Consider the following 16,794-nt stretch of genomic DNA (forward strand, 5'->3'; position numbering starts at 1 on the left):
TTAAAGGAGAAAACTTATGAAAATCACTTTTTATTAATTTTCAAATATAAAACAAGAATTTCTGCATTTGCATATCCAATGCACATGATCTCATTGACCTGTGGTCAGGCCCAGCATTAACTCTTACAGATATTTTACTTCATCATAATGGATTGTTTTTAATCACTGCAACATATTAAAATCAACTTTTGAGAGTTAAAAAGAATGAAACAAAATTGGTGACAAGATGCAATGCTCCACATTCCTTGCAGAGTACTCCAGAGAACACAGCAACTCTGCTGTCTCAGCAGCCTTACACTTGTTCATGAGTTGTATCCATCCTGCAGATTTTATCCTTTTGCACTTGTTAGCAGCCCTCCTGAGAATATCACCTTATCTTGACTCAGGCATTCATAGTGCCACATGGCTATTCCACACCCGTAACAAGTAGTGGTACCTCTTAGTCAGACTGTGGTACTCTTGCTCATGTCTGATGCTATCCTTCTGCACAAGCGTGCAGAGACAGTCCTCTGCCTAACAGTAACCCATGGCCTTGTGCCAGACCCAGACTTAAGTGCAAGCACTAATAAGCCAAGCTTTTTGCAACAAACTTAACCATAGGCCAGGATCTGCGGCCAGCCCAGTTCTCCTCTTCCTTGGGTCACCCAAGTGCCTTTAACTAGTTCACCAGCACTTAAAGTCAATGGAATAATAGACAATAAAGCAATCAAAACCCAAGTCAGAGCCAGAGTTTTCCCTTTTACACATATAACATCAAAGACCCTCTTGTGCATTTAAGAAGACACAAAGTAACTTGTTCAGTAGTAGACTGAGTAGGAGTTGCTGGAGTCCATGACAGAAGCACAGGGAAAGAACTACTTCACTTTTAAAATGTGAGCTCTAAGTAAGACTGTCAGATGCAACAATAGATGAAAGCACAGTAGATAGAACCTCAGGTAGGTCAATTATCCACTTTGAACGTTACCTCTGCAACACAGTCAGTGAAAGTTGGGTACTAAGTTTCTATACAGTAAGTACATTATAGGAAGAACTTTTGTTTCACAATTAGCCAACCACAGCATGAATACATTAAGGTCCAACCTAACACTTAAGTTATTGTTCTGGTGAAGGTTTCTTTTTCTTTTTCTTTTTTTAAATGCTTCTGATTATAAAGGTTCACAATCTATTAATCCTTGAAATCTCACTAATAAATACAGTCCTGTTTTCAGCTGAGAGGGATGATAGCACCTTTGCAAAAAGCAAAGCTTCAGACAAAATGTCTAAGATTTTTTTCCCCTCTACAAGCACTGTCCCGCTAACAAAAAATGCAGTACAGCCCTTGAGTAAGTCTGCATTTTTAATACACTGCTTCTATCTGCAGCAGAAGCTGAAAATGCAGCCTGTAAAATTAGGAAGTGACTATCAACCCAACAGGCTTCAAGGCATAATGAGGCCAATCAGCACTTTTTGACAAGATGCTTTGTTTTTGTCCTTACAGGACAAAGTCTCTAACAAGCAGCATGCTGGTGGTCAGTTAAAAATGAAACTACTATAATTGCACACTGCCAACGATATTCATGCCTCAGTCGGCATAAAAGCATCAGCTCACTCCCTTTGTCCAAAACATCCAAGACTTTAATTCACAAATCTTGATGGGTATGGCTCTGAGTAAAAGAAGTAGTATATGATCTTATCAGTGTTCCTGTACAATCTGCTAGAAGATTTGGTATAGATTCATGTGTGTCTTTCATTTTACAATTACTTAATTTCAGCATTTAAAGAGTCCTCTAGTACCAGTTCTAGAATCCCATTTTGTTTCAATGTTTATGTAAAACGGAGTTGTACCAGTTCCGCTTCTGGAAAATGATTTGGTTTTGCTTAACACACTGCCTTGCACCACCATCATCTTCATCTTCTACTACAGGTTAGAACGAGTCAGCCACGGAAACTCCTAGAAGAAAAAAACAAAAATAGAATTAAAACTGTATCAGAATGGACAAACAGTAAGAGGAGTAGGATACAATTATGTATTGACTACCAGATGGAATCCACAGCAAGTAAAGACTGCTCGAAAACTGTCTCATGTTGTCAGGAGTGAAAAGAAAGAACATAAGTTCCCAGACACACTAATTAAAGACACTATGCTTTTTCTGTGGTTTAAGTGATACCACCTGAGAATTTCAGAGGCTTGCCTACATGAAGTTTGCAGAGAACGAAAGGAGAGTATATATACATACCTGTTTCTTTCTGTCAGACTGTGGATCAATCATTACATTTATAAGAGAAGGTGTTTGCTTGTCAGTCAGGCTTGCTTTGAGAGCATTCTGCAATTCTTCTGGCGTTTCAACAAAGTATCCTTTACCTCCAAAGGCAGACATAATTTCCTCATAGTGTGAATTTGGCAGGAGAGACACAGGAGGCACACTGTAACAAAACAGAAAACCTGATTAATAGCAGGGAAGAATTGCCAGACACCAATTTAATTACTTCACACTTTTAAATCAGTGCTAAGATGATTATTGTCCTGGCCTGATGAATTCTTCTAGGCTGGAAGAACTAAGTTTCCTATACTGTTAAAGCTATAAGGTAGCATACTAATTTTCATCTTCTCGAGACATTCCTGAGCAAAGCTTTAGCCTAGTTTCCTTGGCAGAGAGTTCTCAGCTCCAGAAGCAGAAGCCCAATGTAATCTCAGAGTACAAGTCTCAGGCAATTTTGGGGATTATCATGATTTTGGAGGTTAGCCTGCTAGGTGTGGCCTGAACTGCTGCAGGATCCTGAGACAACTAATAGACATCTCTCTCCTGCACAGTTGTGTAAACAATAGACTGGAATTAGGTTGGTTGCTTACCTTTGGTAACTGGTTCTTACTTACACAAACTTAGCCTAGAACTAAGTTCACTTTATGAAAAATTTCAATCTAAACCACAAAGCACTAAAAGTGAAGAGAATGACCATTTTGGCCACTTCTTCCTTAATTAACAGGACATTCTTTGAAGATGCTCACCACGTAGCAGGATCTCCAAACTTTAACATCTCCTTCCAGGCATCTGCACCCAAACCAGTGTAAATCCCATTGTTGTTTATGATGATAATCAGGATTGGCAAGTTGTATCTACAAATAGATGCATTCGGAAGAATTCTGAAATATGTGCACCTTTCTGTAAGGTATTAGAAGAGTTACTCTGCCTTAAAAGGAAAATAAATAATTTTAAAAAATAAAACATTTCCTCCTGAAACATCATCTACTCATCACTGGTGATAACACATTATGTCTAAACAGCATAAAACTGACCATGTATATTTTTTAGCTTGTTTTCATGTGCTTTTATGAGTACCCCATCTAAGATCAGCATCCTTGGCTACCTAGTTAAATTGATCTTGGCAATACATGAAGAGGGTCTTGGGCAAAAAAGAGTTACCTGCAAATAGTCTCCACCTCCATCCCAGAAAATCCAAAAGCACTATCTCCTTCTATGCAGATGACTCGCTTTTCAGGTGTTTGGTCTTTAGCTATCATTGCAGCTGCTATTGCAAAACCCAGTCCAACTCCCATTGTTCCAAAAGTACCTGCATCAAGCCTAAAGGGGACAATACAGAATTATTATACCTTCATTTCTAGTCAGGCTTTTAAATTAATCCATAGTGACTTGTCTTTACTTTTAATAATCTTCCATATAGTATTCAAATACCTTTAAACAAACAATTAGTATAAAGAGATACCAGATGTATAGATTATTATATTCAGTCAAACATTTTATAAGACTGCAAATATTTTAAGTGATATAAACATACTGGAACTCTAATTAAAATTAAGAGCTCTCATACACTGGTTGTACTACAGTAAAGAACTATTCTTGTATGCTTTTAGCTTGCATAGTAACAATATTTCAAAAACATTCAATTACTGTAGAGATAGGCAGACTACATGAAATCTTTCCATATTTAATTCCTTGAAGCAATTGGTTAAATACTGCTGTTCAAATTTTAGTCTTCTGTTCAACTTCTGAAATCAAATTTAAAGCTGTAATTAAGTTAGGTCATTTCAGTCAGAAGCACATAATGGATACAAAAGTACATAAAGAACTAGATTATTCTGGGGTTAACTTTTCAAATTTGCTTTCAGATATGTGCAATGCAATCTGAAAAGACAACCATTAACATTACTGTGCCCTTATTCTAAAGTGCGAGGGGGGGAAATGCAAACTCTTCCCCCAGGTTTACTGGAAGCATGGGGGTTTTTTTTTGCTTGGCTGGTTATTTTTCTGTTTACAAACAAATATTCAGGTTCATTTAGGACTTCAGAGTTCCTTTCACAAGCAGGCACAAACTTCACAGTCAGTCCAGCAATTTCGCCTCACCAGACAGAGCTCACTTTTCACCCTCATTCAAGAAGGCATTTAATTCCATCTTACATTAAAACTAGATTACACATAATGATTAAAGTGACATACCAACACTTCCAAATTTGAGTGCCTATACTTTAGGTATGCAGGTTTACGTGAAAGCATGTCCAATATACAATCAAATTTTCAAAATTAGTTGATTCTTCTTATATTTCCCCTGGTTTTAAGTATGTTTCAAAGAAAACCTCTCTGTATGAATTCTTTTTGAGAATCCAACAATTGTTTTTACTGTAAATCAAAGTTTACCACAGACTCTGAGCACAGAAGTAAACATCTAGATCAGGTAATTTAACATGATGCTCCTCACTCACTTTCCACAAAAAAGACTGATAAACTATCTGTTGCAGAGCACACGGACCAGTTGTAGAGAATTGTTAAAATCTATGACAGGACATCAGAAAATGCGTGGAAAACTTCCCTTAACCCCTCTCCCAACATACTAAACTTTTTTTTTTACCCTCCTCCATTTAGAACCTTTAAAAAAGATTAAAAAAAATAATCTGGACCACCATACTCCTCACATAAATGGAAACATTTATACATAATCTATCCTGTTGCCAGCCAAACAAAGAAAATATCGCACCTTTGACGGGGATAGTAATTTGGAAGCATAGTTCGTCCAATGTCCATGGTGTTTGCTCCCTCACTTACTAAGATGCAGTCCTTGGGTATCAGTTCTCTGATGTGGTGGAAGGCTGTGTAATAATTCATAGGCAGGGATTTCTGTAATGCTAATCCCTTAAAAAATAAAAGACATTAGTAACTCCTATGGATAGACTTTATACTATGGTGGAGAACTGAGACATGTAAATAAGAACGATGGAAATAAAAATGCACCCTGCTAGGTAAGGCTGGAGTATTTGGTTTTCCATGTACTACATCAAGATCACTCCCCTTCTGTTCCTATTCTGGTGACACAACATATTTATCAGAGGCTCACTCAGCTCCACAACCTTGGATGCCCTATCATTAACAAGAAGCCATTAAAACTCAGTTTAACCCTATAGGCACATTACATTTTTCTGCACGTATGTTTGACTATTGATAACCCTAAGGGAGCTGTCATCTGTGTGCTGGGAGGTAACTCAAAAGAGTGATCCTGCTAGAATTTTAGATCCCAATCTCAGAAACATGCATCTGAACTTGAGTTGCATAAAGTTAGGCATATGCCAAGTATCTGTGGAATTTTTGGCCTGAATAGCTACTTGCTTTTAATACAAATTTTACTTCCACCAGCATTGCTAACCAGCACAATTACAGAAGAAAACTAAGAATGTATCTTCATGTAAGCTAGCTTCCACTTGGACTACTTGGAGGTACCTGGAGTACCTGTCCACTGCTTAGAAGTCACTGCCCATAATACAGCCGCTCTGGCTGTGGTCTTCTAGTATTGGCTTTAAAAACCCAATCCCAAAGTTCAATGAATTCCACACAGTTTGAATTTATAAAAAACCTAAAATACTTCACTTACAGTAAAGTTTTAAGTCCTAACTTACAGCTCACAAGCCTGACAAGAGTAAGCCTGTACCAGAATGATACAAATTTTCAAAGTCTGGGTGACATGACCGTCAGAAGTAATTGAGGAGCTTTGACATAAATCAGTGACAAAACCGACTATGCATTGGTACCTGTTAAGGAAAGAAACCTCTTTTCTTTAACATAAGATTACCTTTGATCTTTCCTCATTGTTCAACATTTTCTCTCTTAGTCTCTTCCACCACTCTGAATTAGAAGGATATTTCACTGATCTTTTGCTGAATTCTTCCAAGAGCTGGAACAACATTGAAATGTTGCAGAGATTTCTTTCAACACATTTGAAAAATAACAAACCGTCACGAGCATCAAGAATAATGTTACCAAGAAAGATCCCAGCACAACCACAGTGACACTAATCAGAATCTTTAACATTCAACATGTTGCCTGAAAAATGGTTTTCCTTGAACAGTTGTTTTTTTTTTTCTTCTTCTTTTTCTGTGGTAACTTTATATAAATCAGAGGTAATTAAGCTCAAAACAGGAGGATACCTGATATTACATTACCTGTCCAGTCACGGCGTTTATGTCACCTAATAAAGTTGCAGCTGGTCTCACATTATTCCCCAGCTCTTCTGAACAAATATCAATCTATATTTAAAAAAGAAATACTACTATTAACTCAAGGATATTAAATAGAATTTTTTTTGTAAATTCCAGTGAGAAACATGGTCTGACAATGTCTTCATACTTTGTATTGGCTATACGGATAGCTTCCTCTGCCTTTCATTGAAATAACATCAATGACATTGATTTGAAAATTACTTTAAAGTAAAATCCCATGGTACATACTCATTTTAATAAAAGTTCATATATATCCTCAAAATTGACTGCTTGCTTCTTACAAGCTCTTGCCGACAGTACAGAACTTTGACTATTAAGAAGAAGGTGGTGGTGAATTTAGTGATAATTATACAGGAACTACAAATCTAGGCTTAAGCATACCCTTAAAGGCTATAAAAAGCACTAATTTTCTTACTGAGAGAAGTATACGTGCGCTACTTGGCAATAAGAATTTGGATAGTACGAAGAAACTGAAAAGTAAATTGTGACCACTGAAACAGCTTCCCCATTTTCTTTATCAGTGATGTAGGAGATCTCTTAGGTTACATGGAATACTAACTTATGACCAGGTCACACAGGCTATGAAATGAAATAGTATTTTAAAACTAACCCTTGACAGTGAAAAAATTTACTTTAAGTGGGATGAAATAATATTATTATTTTTCTTTACTTTCTTTAGAACAAGGAAGCATAAAAAAAAATAATCTATTATTTCATAAGTCAAAAGGAATTCTAGCTTAAAAAAATTATGTTATTCCCCTGGAAAAGATGTAAAGTTTGGAACCTGAGATTATGTTCCAGATCACTGAAGGCAGGCCAGTCAGCACACTCAATCAACTACTGTTCTTTGATCACAGACTCTAAGGGAGGAGATTTTAAGGACATAAACAATTTAACGACTTGACTTCCTAAGAGCTGGCAGATTGCTAAATACATTAATTAGTCAAATAGCCTTTCTTCCTCTTATTAACATTTCTGAGTGACTTAACTCTTGTAGTGACTGACTCTGGATATGAAAGTAATTCTATTTCAAAAAATCCAGCTGGGAAAGCAGTCAAACAGTTTGGAAGATGTCACACTTTCAACACAATTTGATTCCAATCACAGGAACTCCAGTGCTCCAAAGATCACACAAGTATCATGAGTCTAATCCTGTATTAGCCAGCTACTTGAAAGTGTCTGCCCTCCTCATTACAGCAGCACCAAGTCCTTGATAGCTGGAACAATGCTGTAACCATTTTTAGAAACAACAGGGAAGTAAAAGAAATAATGAAAGAAATCAGAAGTATTTCTGGACAACTACCATAACAGTATGCACTGTTCTTGCTGTCCATAATGTACTTCATGCGGCAAACAACGTCCTACCAAAATAATTTACCATAATTGTCCTAGGCAATGCAGGAACAGAGAGAACTTTCTGCAAGTGACAATCATTTTCCTGCTCACCTGAATAACCTTTACATCTTGTTGAAACCTTGGTGGTAGACCAAAATGCAAAATCCAATTCAACCTTGCACCAAGCAAGATGATTACATCAGCAAGCTGTAATGCCCTAAAAAAGGGAAATAAGAGAATCAAGGAGGAATTGGTATTAAATTTAATAATGTTTTCAAAATTAGAAGTAATCCTAACCACCACAGCAAACCCCAGAATATATCCTTTCGCTAAGTTGCTTGCTTTATCCTCAAAACCTGTATCCTTTTACATAGCCAATCATCAGGACATTCTTGAGTTTATGCACTCAAGAAGAAAATTAATTACTATTAAATTCAAGTGTTCAAGGCCAGGTTGGATGGGGCTTTTAACAACCTGGTCTAGTGGAAGGTGTCCCAGCCCATGGCATGGGGTTGGAACTAGATGACCTTTAAGGTCCCTTCCAATCCAAACCATTCTGTGATTCTATGATTTTCCTGATACACCGTGTTTGGGAAAGGAATTATTACACTAGGACACTCACAAGATGCTATAACTATGCTGAGGTTAAAGCAAAAGACTAACTACTCTGACACTGGCAACAGTGGGTGTCAAAATTAAAGATTATTGTGGACCTTTCAGCTTAGACTCCTGTTAATTTACCTTTCAGCTGGGCAGACAGTATTTGGTATGTTCTTTAATTCTCCATTTTTCTTAACAGCATGCTTAACAGTGATTAAACTAAGTGCTCAACAACAGAAATATTTTAATCTCAAAGTATATAAATGCTCCATCTGCAAGCTGACTGCATATTCACACCTAGTAGGGTTCTTATAGTGCACTTACATTAATTTTGCCAAAAGCCAAAAAAACCCCACCTTTTATAAATGACTTTAAACACAGTCCTTCAGTGTAGTTTGAAATACCATATTTTTCTTTTAAAATAATGTGGAATTTAGTCATGGTGTATTGCAAACACCAGGCAGAGACAGCAGATAGCAAAACTTCAACTGCAATGTATGCATCTTAACCTCTTGTTCATGGTTTTAAAATAAAAGCTAGTAGTTTGTCTAGTGCACCAAGTTAAACGTTTAACAAACTGTTTGCCAGTTTCATTTTACGTTATGAAATACATACTAACAACATTGATATATCTACTTGTCATAGATTTCATAGTTACAGAATATTAGCTCTCAGACAAAGTATCTTCCTGGCCAGCACTCTTAAGCATTGTCAAAAGTGATCCACCTAAATCTGTTGTCTCTTTCCAAGCAAGATCTTCAGTGCTTTAAAATGAAGTACAAAATGTTGAAAAATTTGTTGTGTGCACTCTGTCTTCCCTGGCATCTGTAGACCACCACAATTCCTAGTTGATTCTTAGATGTTAGGATTAGAAGCCTTGCTTTATATTTACGTTGATCTTGCTGCAGCTACACAATTTGGATGGTTATCAGGAACTACTCCTTTTGCCATTGGTGTAGGCAAAAAAGGCAGTCCACAAAGGTCCACCAACTTTCTGATGTTGTTTTCAGCATGTGAATAAGCAGCACCTGAATGAAATGAAAGAGACTCCTTAATACTACAGGAACCTACTGCATTTGCTTGAACTTCAATTAACCTGATTACATTAGTGGCAGAAAGAGTACTATTTCATATTACAGAAGTTGCCTGTTATTTTTCATTCTGGAAAATTCAAAGCATAATATGCCAAACTACAGGTATTAGGTTCAAATTTCCCATATTTACTTACAAAAGCCTTTCCCCCTCCTAACACTTCAGCTGAACTATTCAGCTATTTCTGTGAAGCAGGACAGGGAAAAATAGGAGATTTTGTGTATCTAAAATGAAAGTTTTGAGTAGGTGAAGTTTGGTCTTACGGGGCTGACTTCTGCAGCAGCCACAGATGACAACCTTTGTGTTGTGTCATGTAATATTTTGCTTGCCCCCTGTGTGCTGTTGTACCACATGCTCCATAACAATCTGCCCAAACAGATCTACCATAAGTCTTTAATGAAAAAAAAAAAAAAAAAGCTCAAAAAATGACCTTGTAAAGATATATGCCTATGCATAGATCTACCATGATGCTACTTTCAGTACATGGCTGCTGAATTAAGGCTGCCTAGGAAATCAAGAATAACTGGCTGGTGCTCATGCAATAACTTAAGTCCGTAAGTCTTACATCCTAAAGAATAAACTTCCGTATTTCTTCAAAAACTTCTGCTAACAACAATATGTAGCAGAAAGTCCAAATGTATTTGTTAAGTAGATTCTCAATAGCTGACATCAACAAAACATGTATTTATGTATTTTTGAGTTTCCTACCTTTCACTTTCAAAGAACACCCTTCTGTTCATGTGTATCAAGCCAATGAAGGGGTAGGGGGGAACCCTCTCCTGATCTACCTTCTGTCTACTATTTTACTATCTAATCAATGATAAGATCTATCTAATCTCAATCATTTCAGTCCCCAATTAAACACAGAACTGCTCTCCAAGATACAGATGATACCCACAACTGCAGGGGAACAGCTTGGGTGAAATAAGTTGGTTATTTCAATTCTGTTCAGTTCTTAAAAGAATTTGTTTGGAATTTTGGAAGTGATGCTTTGGTACTGGGCTCCAGTCTTAAGACAGTGGTTATCTATTTTTTTTTTCCCTGCTCAAACTTGTATTTATCAATTGACTTTTCCCTTATATTAGATGAAAAACAGAACAGTTGCAACAACAGAACATATTCTAAAAACAGAGCAGATTTTAACATAAAATTTTGAAGAAGTTTATATTTTTTTTTAATTCTGTTTTGGGTACTTTTCGCTTGTTTGTTTTAATAAAGAGTGCAAAGGATATGGCTAACACTTATGGGGAAAAGAGGTCACTTTGGTTGTTATTCTTGTCCTGAACTTGCAGAATTCAAAGCAACATCAAAGCATGCTACCTTTGCCAATGATGAGCAGAGGCTGCTTGGAAAGAGCAATGATAGATGTCGCTTTGGATACAGCGGAGCTTTCAGCCGTGCTGATGGGAGGGGGCAGGCAGCATTCCACATACCTGGAAGTCAAGCAAAACAAAAAAAGCTCTTAAAAAATTCAAACCAAGAAATGTTGGAAGATAAATCTGCGGTTGCTACACACCATGTTACTTTCAGCATTTATCAGAACACGACATATTTTTACTTAAACAGGCTTTAAAGCTTTTCTTGCATGTTCCTTTCATCTCACAGGTAGTGGTGTTCCAGAGATTTACAAAGTGACATCCTATTGTATTACCATCATATTACTTCATTCCTTTTTGCACATTTCATTACAAACTACAATCCATATCACATTATGATGGAATGTTTACATTCAGAGGCTGTATTTTCTCGTTTTAAGAACATATAAAAATAACTACAATTTGTTCAGTGACTTGAAAAATAATGAATATAATCTTTACGCACTTGACAGAGCTCTTATTCACCTGAAGATTCACAAAATCCCCAGGTATGTCAATATAGCAGGAACCTGGACGACCATATATGCTGGTTCTCACAGCCTAGAAAACAGATAATCAGTGTTAGCCACCATTTGAAAAGACGTTAAGAATCTTTATGCGTAAAAAACAAGAAACCCCTTCTGGAGGCAGAGAAGGAACATGCTGTTTCATACTGCTGAACCACCACAGGACTGATTTATACCAATAAATTCAAGTTTTGATACATTTTGCCCTATATACAAACAGAAGCCTTTCAGTAGATGGACAGTATTAGACTGTAAACTCTCTGTCTAATTTACAATGAGACAACTGCATTAGCTGCTGTGTTTGGAAATCCTAAATTAAACTTCCAAGCTGAATTCTATTTAAAGTAGCACAAACACAGAAAAACCAAGACAACCGATGCCTCCATTTTCTATTACTTTTGATTCCAGTTCTTTTATTACAGGTAGATGCACTGCTGAATTTGCACTTTTGGAAACAGTAGCACTGTATGCAGAATTTAGGCTGACATGGCTAAAGTGTTGCTACAGCAACAGCGAGAGACTTTTGTAACCCTTTCTGAAGCACTGAGATAAGGAAGTGTTTTCTCTCACTCCATCAAAAAATCCCAACAAACCAGCACCAAACTCAAATCTCAAATACAATCATCTCCACTGCCCACCCTCTAAATCTCTTTCACATAATGAGAGTGGTAAAAGAACTGAAGTTTGTATTATTACATTTCTAGTTATTGCACCTCTCCCTAAAAGCTTTTTTTGTTTCCTAAGAATGTTCCAGCTCTGACTGAAGCTAACAAAAACCACTGCAGGTATCAGTAAGCACCAGGCTAGACCAGAACCTGTTTCTACCCTGTGCCATAGCATTGCTCATAGGAAAAGCCTCTCTGCTTGTTAATTCACTCCACTGCTTAACATCTGCTGGATAAAACTATTTTTGGTAACAACTATATAAATAAACCCTCAAAGCTTATATAGGAGGAGACAGTTACTTGATGCTCTGTTGCTAACTTAGTATTTTTCATACCTTTTCAATAACAGCAGGAATAGCTTCTAGGCTGCTCGGGCGGACAGACAGTTTGTTGTACAGCCTACCAGCTTCAACCTGAATAAATGCATACAACCATTATATCGATTTAGCAAAGTGATTTGCTCGTTTCTATCTCATTTCATCATGAATAAAATGGAAGAAATGCCAACTGGAAAACAACAAGCTGAAAACCCGCGTAAAGAAAAATGCAGTTCCTCAGCTGGTAGAAACTGTCAAAGCCATACTCATTCTCCTAAATGCTTAAGTATTTATTTTTTTTCCTCCTGGAAATTGGTGCTGCTTTTCTTGGAGAGTTTGCTTTCTTCCATCTCAGAACAGACAAAGGCAATTTATACCAGCTGACAGCCTTAAAACAGATCATGAATTCTAACATGAGTATGGAAAAAGACATTCCAGGTTATCAGCTATATTTACACAATTTCGACCAGTAGATGGAGCAAGTCAACAGCATTATAGGATCTGCTAGGAAATGTTAGTGTTTGGGGTTGTTATTCCCACACTAATGGAGAAACAACAGCCATTATTTAACTGAAACCTTTCTGTGGAAAGCTGTATGCCTGTGTACCTGAGGGAATTCTTGGAAAGCTCCCATGGTTTCCTGATTTCTGTCAGAAGAGCCTCCAATAACAATCAAAGGCCTAGAAAAGTATATTAAAAAACAAAACAAAAATAAGCAACCTTAAGCATACAGGTATTTTTTTATAACTGCAGTCACATCTCTGAATTCTCCTTATTATCAAATCCTACTGCTTTTAGCATAGTGTGCACCTTCAGCACCCACAGATCTTAACATAAATAGAAAGTGACCAGCACAATACAGGAGTGGATTCTGAATATCAGCGTGTCAGCTCGTAGACTTCCTAGCAGCTTTTGGGGCACTAGTTTTAGAACAATCTGGACTTTTAAAGTGATCTGCATCTAGCATAAAAATTCTAAACTGAAGTCATGTTTCTAGCAATTTTCTTTTAAGTTTGATAGCATGGGTGCCAAAGTGGTTTGAGAGGAATGGCAACAGCTAATCTAAAAAGTTGACAAGTATTGATTGATCTAAAAAGTATTAAATGTTTAAGAGGCAATGTAACATGCACAAACACTAGAAATATAGTAGGAAGCAATCTTTTCAGAAAGACTTTTTTTATATACAATTTGTAACACAGAAGCTAGCTGACTATCCAACAGCACTTCTCCCTGCAGTTTTTCATAAAACACCCCAAAGACCAAAGAGATGAACAAAAAATTAACATGCCTATAAGCAATCCTGTTCTTAAATTAGTTCATGTGAGAACGGCAGCATTAGTTTACAATATGGGTTATGCATTCCACAGGAGCACATTTTTATTATCACTTCCACAAAATACAATAATTAATTTTCCTACGGTGAATGAAAACTGGTCTTTTATTCAGTTTGTATGTCAAACTCCTCAAAGTGCTGAATGATGAGTCAATAAAAGCAAGCTGTCTTATTAATTTGCTCATTCCTCCACAGTAAATTAAAATATTGGGTCAGTAGCTTTCTAAGCTTTTTTCCTCATCAGTTTCTCTTTAGATACAGCCTTTCCTTTGACTGCATTTATCTATGCAATGCATTAAGCTGAAACATTTACAGTGAGCTCAATGCATAATCCTAAATTTAGTCGCCCATAAGATTTGGAGATATCTGTATCTAGAGCCAAGCTTCATAACCAGGCCATTTCTCTGCCACAAATCAAAAATCTCAGTTCTAATCCCTTGACATGGTGAGATGAGAACTTCAGGCTGTAGCTTATCTTTGTGAAAAATCGTTATGGAAAAAGGCATTTGATGTATGCTCTAGGTATTTTACCCTGCCAATTCTCCCCTCTGAGCAAAATTACTATCATTATCCGTATATAACCAGTCTGTTCAGTGACAAACCCTATGTTCCTTTCACTTACCTTTTTCAAATTTATTTAAATGTTTTAAGAAACAAAACAACTACTGCTTCCTAATACCGAAATATAATTAAGAAAGCACTCTACTCTTAAGAAAACCAACTCCAATAGCTGTATCTTGAAAAGATTCGGTTCTGCTTTTCTAGTTTACACAGTTGTAACCAGAAAGAAGTTTTTCCCCCAATGAAATCATTGTACTACTGTCACAATACTGTAGACACTTTAAACAGCAGTGTTTATAAAATTAAATCAAAACCCAGTAGTGAGGCAGGAAGAACACTGACTATAATGAAACCACTAAGAATAGCAAGCCTTATGGACTTGCAGGAGAAGAACTTCAGTAAATTGAAAAAAATCAGATGCAACTTCAGGTGAAGAGCATGGTATTTCACCATGCTACTGTATATCGAAAACTTACTAACTATTGCAGACTCTTCTTTGGAGTCTATTCTCATAGCCAAACCAAGATACTAAAACTTTCGCTCAGAATGAAGCAGGAGATATCTATGGGGGCTAACCTTGCCCTACAAGTTGGTCTATTCCAATATCTACTCCTATACCACTTCCTCCTAGGGGATGGTATAGAGCAAGAGACTTAACACCTTGTTGCCAGAGAAAGAGGAAGATCTAATGCGTAATGAACTGAATGTGGTTGTTGGCACAGACAAGTGCCAGAGCTGTCAAAGAGGGCAAGCAGCAGGTGTGGAGATGATATGGGCCTATGCCCCTTTTTATGCAGACTGTGTTAGACTGGTGTAACCAAACCCCTCAGCACGTATTGTATTTTCACCTCCTTTCCTTTGCTTGGGCTACTTCTGCTCTCCCCTTGCAACACTCCTTCTCCATAGTATCTGCCCAAGCTGCTGTGAAACAAGCAGCGAAACAAGCTAGAAAGCTCATTAGTTAAGTCAACAGAAAAATCCTCAGTTTTCCTCTTTAAAGCATAGCACCCTTTCTTACAATGGTAATGCCAGCCAAAAAGTAAATGTGGAAAAGCATGTTTGGGATTCTCAGACACTCAATGGAGGTGCCTACTAATGAAAGAGACAACTTCTCTTCTTTTGGCACATGGCAAGCAAAACACAAGCCTGATGTGACCAATGAAAAAAAACACAGGGCAAATACAGTGATTTGGTCAGTGAAAACCAGTTTCTTGCTATATTGTGAAACCTTCTGTTGAACTAGGTAAGTCACTCCCTTTACCTTTGCCAGGAGATTATGCAATATCAAGTCACAGGTCTGTTTACCTGACAAACACCACCTGTTCACCTGTTCTCAGACAAAGGTAAGTGTGAGAAAACAGAAACAAATCCTGCAAATCCATAAGCAAGTGCCATGAATGCTTCTTGCTTATAACCAGATCCATGACTGTTCAAAAGCAAGGTTTTCATATGATTTTTTTTTATCTAAGGTCACATAGGGACAACAAAACTTCGGTCATTTTTTTTTTTTTTTTTTGAAAAGCATTTGAGCACTAGTGGTCTTTTTTTCAGTGTCAGAGACCTGATTTGTTACCATTCCATTATAAAGCTTCTCTTGTCAATCAGCCACTGCTCATCTAATACCCCCCATTAGATGTGCTTGGTATTACCAGAGCTTCTACCCAAAATACCTCATACAGCTTTCTGGGCAGTTTTCAGTAGCAGACCAGCTAAAATTGCTAGTGAAGGCTTATGGGAGTAAATACTATCACTCTGTACATCATTTAATTCAATATTTAATGATTGCTCTAAATATCTGTGGGGAGAGCAAATAAGGGTTTTAACAATGCAGTTGTCAATTTGTTCACGTATGGAAGAGTAATTCAACAGTGATGTGTATTTAAATTTAGGAAAAAATTCTAAAAGTCTTCATCATCAATAAAGCATTAGAGGCTGAATATCACCTTCATTTTCAAATGCAACCATACAATCAGATACTGATAGATTTCCCAATATAGGCACAGTGGGGTAGGACAAAAAGAATTTATCCATGAGAATATAAAACATGGAACTAAATGACTTTCAGGGTTGGTAAATGAGGAATTTCCTTCTCGTTACCCACATGAAAGAAATAGAAGTCTTATCCTAAATACTGTGGAGCTCAACATCTGCAATAAGTAACAGCAAACAATTATTAGACTTTTAAAGGGAAAACATAGTTAAATTACCAGCAGTTCACGGTTGCGTTTGCCATCCCACCAAGGGCATGTAAAAAGCCTGGACCAGACACTACGAGACATACTCCCGGTCTAGAGAAAGAGGAAAAAAAAAAAAAAAAGAAGCTGAAATATAAAATATTAATCATGTCATCAACGTGCATGAATGCAAGGGATTTGTATGAAGGACTAAAGACATGGGAATCAGAAATCATTCAGCTGTATCAATCCAATTGAAAGAGCAAGTGAACAGTTGTTACGTGCTACCATGTAGAGGTCTGCAACATACGCAGGCTTATAACACAGCTCCTTACTTCTTTTATCACATTTATA

General features: G+C 37.0%; 1 protein-coding gene across 3 annotated transcripts in view; it reads right to left on the reverse strand.

Annotated features, from left to right (window-relative positions):
* Positions 1–16,794, reverse strand: part of HACL1 (2-hydroxyacyl-CoA lyase 1) — a 23,751-nt gene continuing 6,957 nt past the window's right edge. The window contains exons 4-18 of one of the 3 annotated variants that reach the window (XR_003994797.1): positions 16,474–16,554; positions 12,980–13,052; positions 12,391–12,468; positions 11,330–11,424; positions 10,829–10,941; positions 9,309–9,444; positions 7,928–8,033; positions 6,425–6,508; positions 6,055–6,156; positions 4,969–5,123; positions 3,402–3,560; positions 2,987–3,094; positions 2,217–2,403; positions 645–1,930; positions 1–608 (exon numbers count right to left, since the gene is read on the reverse strand). Coding sequence is in view for 2 of the 3 variants with exons in the window: in XM_030509866.1 (XP_030365726.1) it covers positions 1,898–1,930; positions 2,217–2,403; positions 2,987–3,094; positions 3,402–3,560; positions 4,969–5,123; positions 6,055–6,156; positions 6,425–6,508; positions 7,928–8,033; positions 9,309–9,444; positions 10,829–10,941; positions 11,330–11,424; positions 12,391–12,468; positions 12,980–13,052; positions 16,474–16,554 (1,510 nt within the window). In the remaining variant the exon portion in view is untranslated. Of the gene's footprint in view, positions 1,931–2,216; positions 2,404–2,986; positions 3,095–3,401; positions 3,561–4,968; positions 5,124–6,054; positions 6,157–6,424; positions 6,509–7,927; positions 8,034–9,308; positions 9,445–10,828; positions 10,942–11,329; positions 11,425–12,390; positions 12,469–12,979; positions 13,053–16,473; positions 16,555–16,794 lie in introns of all 3 variants that reach the window. The other 2 variants (XM_030509866.1, XM_030509996.1) reach the window with 2 other exon arrangements.

The sequence above is a fragment of the Strigops habroptila genome, chromosome 1 (assembly GCF_004027225.2).
Source record: "Strigops habroptila isolate Jane chromosome 1, bStrHab1.2.pri, whole genome shotgun sequence".
NCBI classification, from domain to species: Eukaryota; Metazoa; Chordata; class Aves; order Psittaciformes; family Psittacidae; genus Strigops; species Strigops habroptila.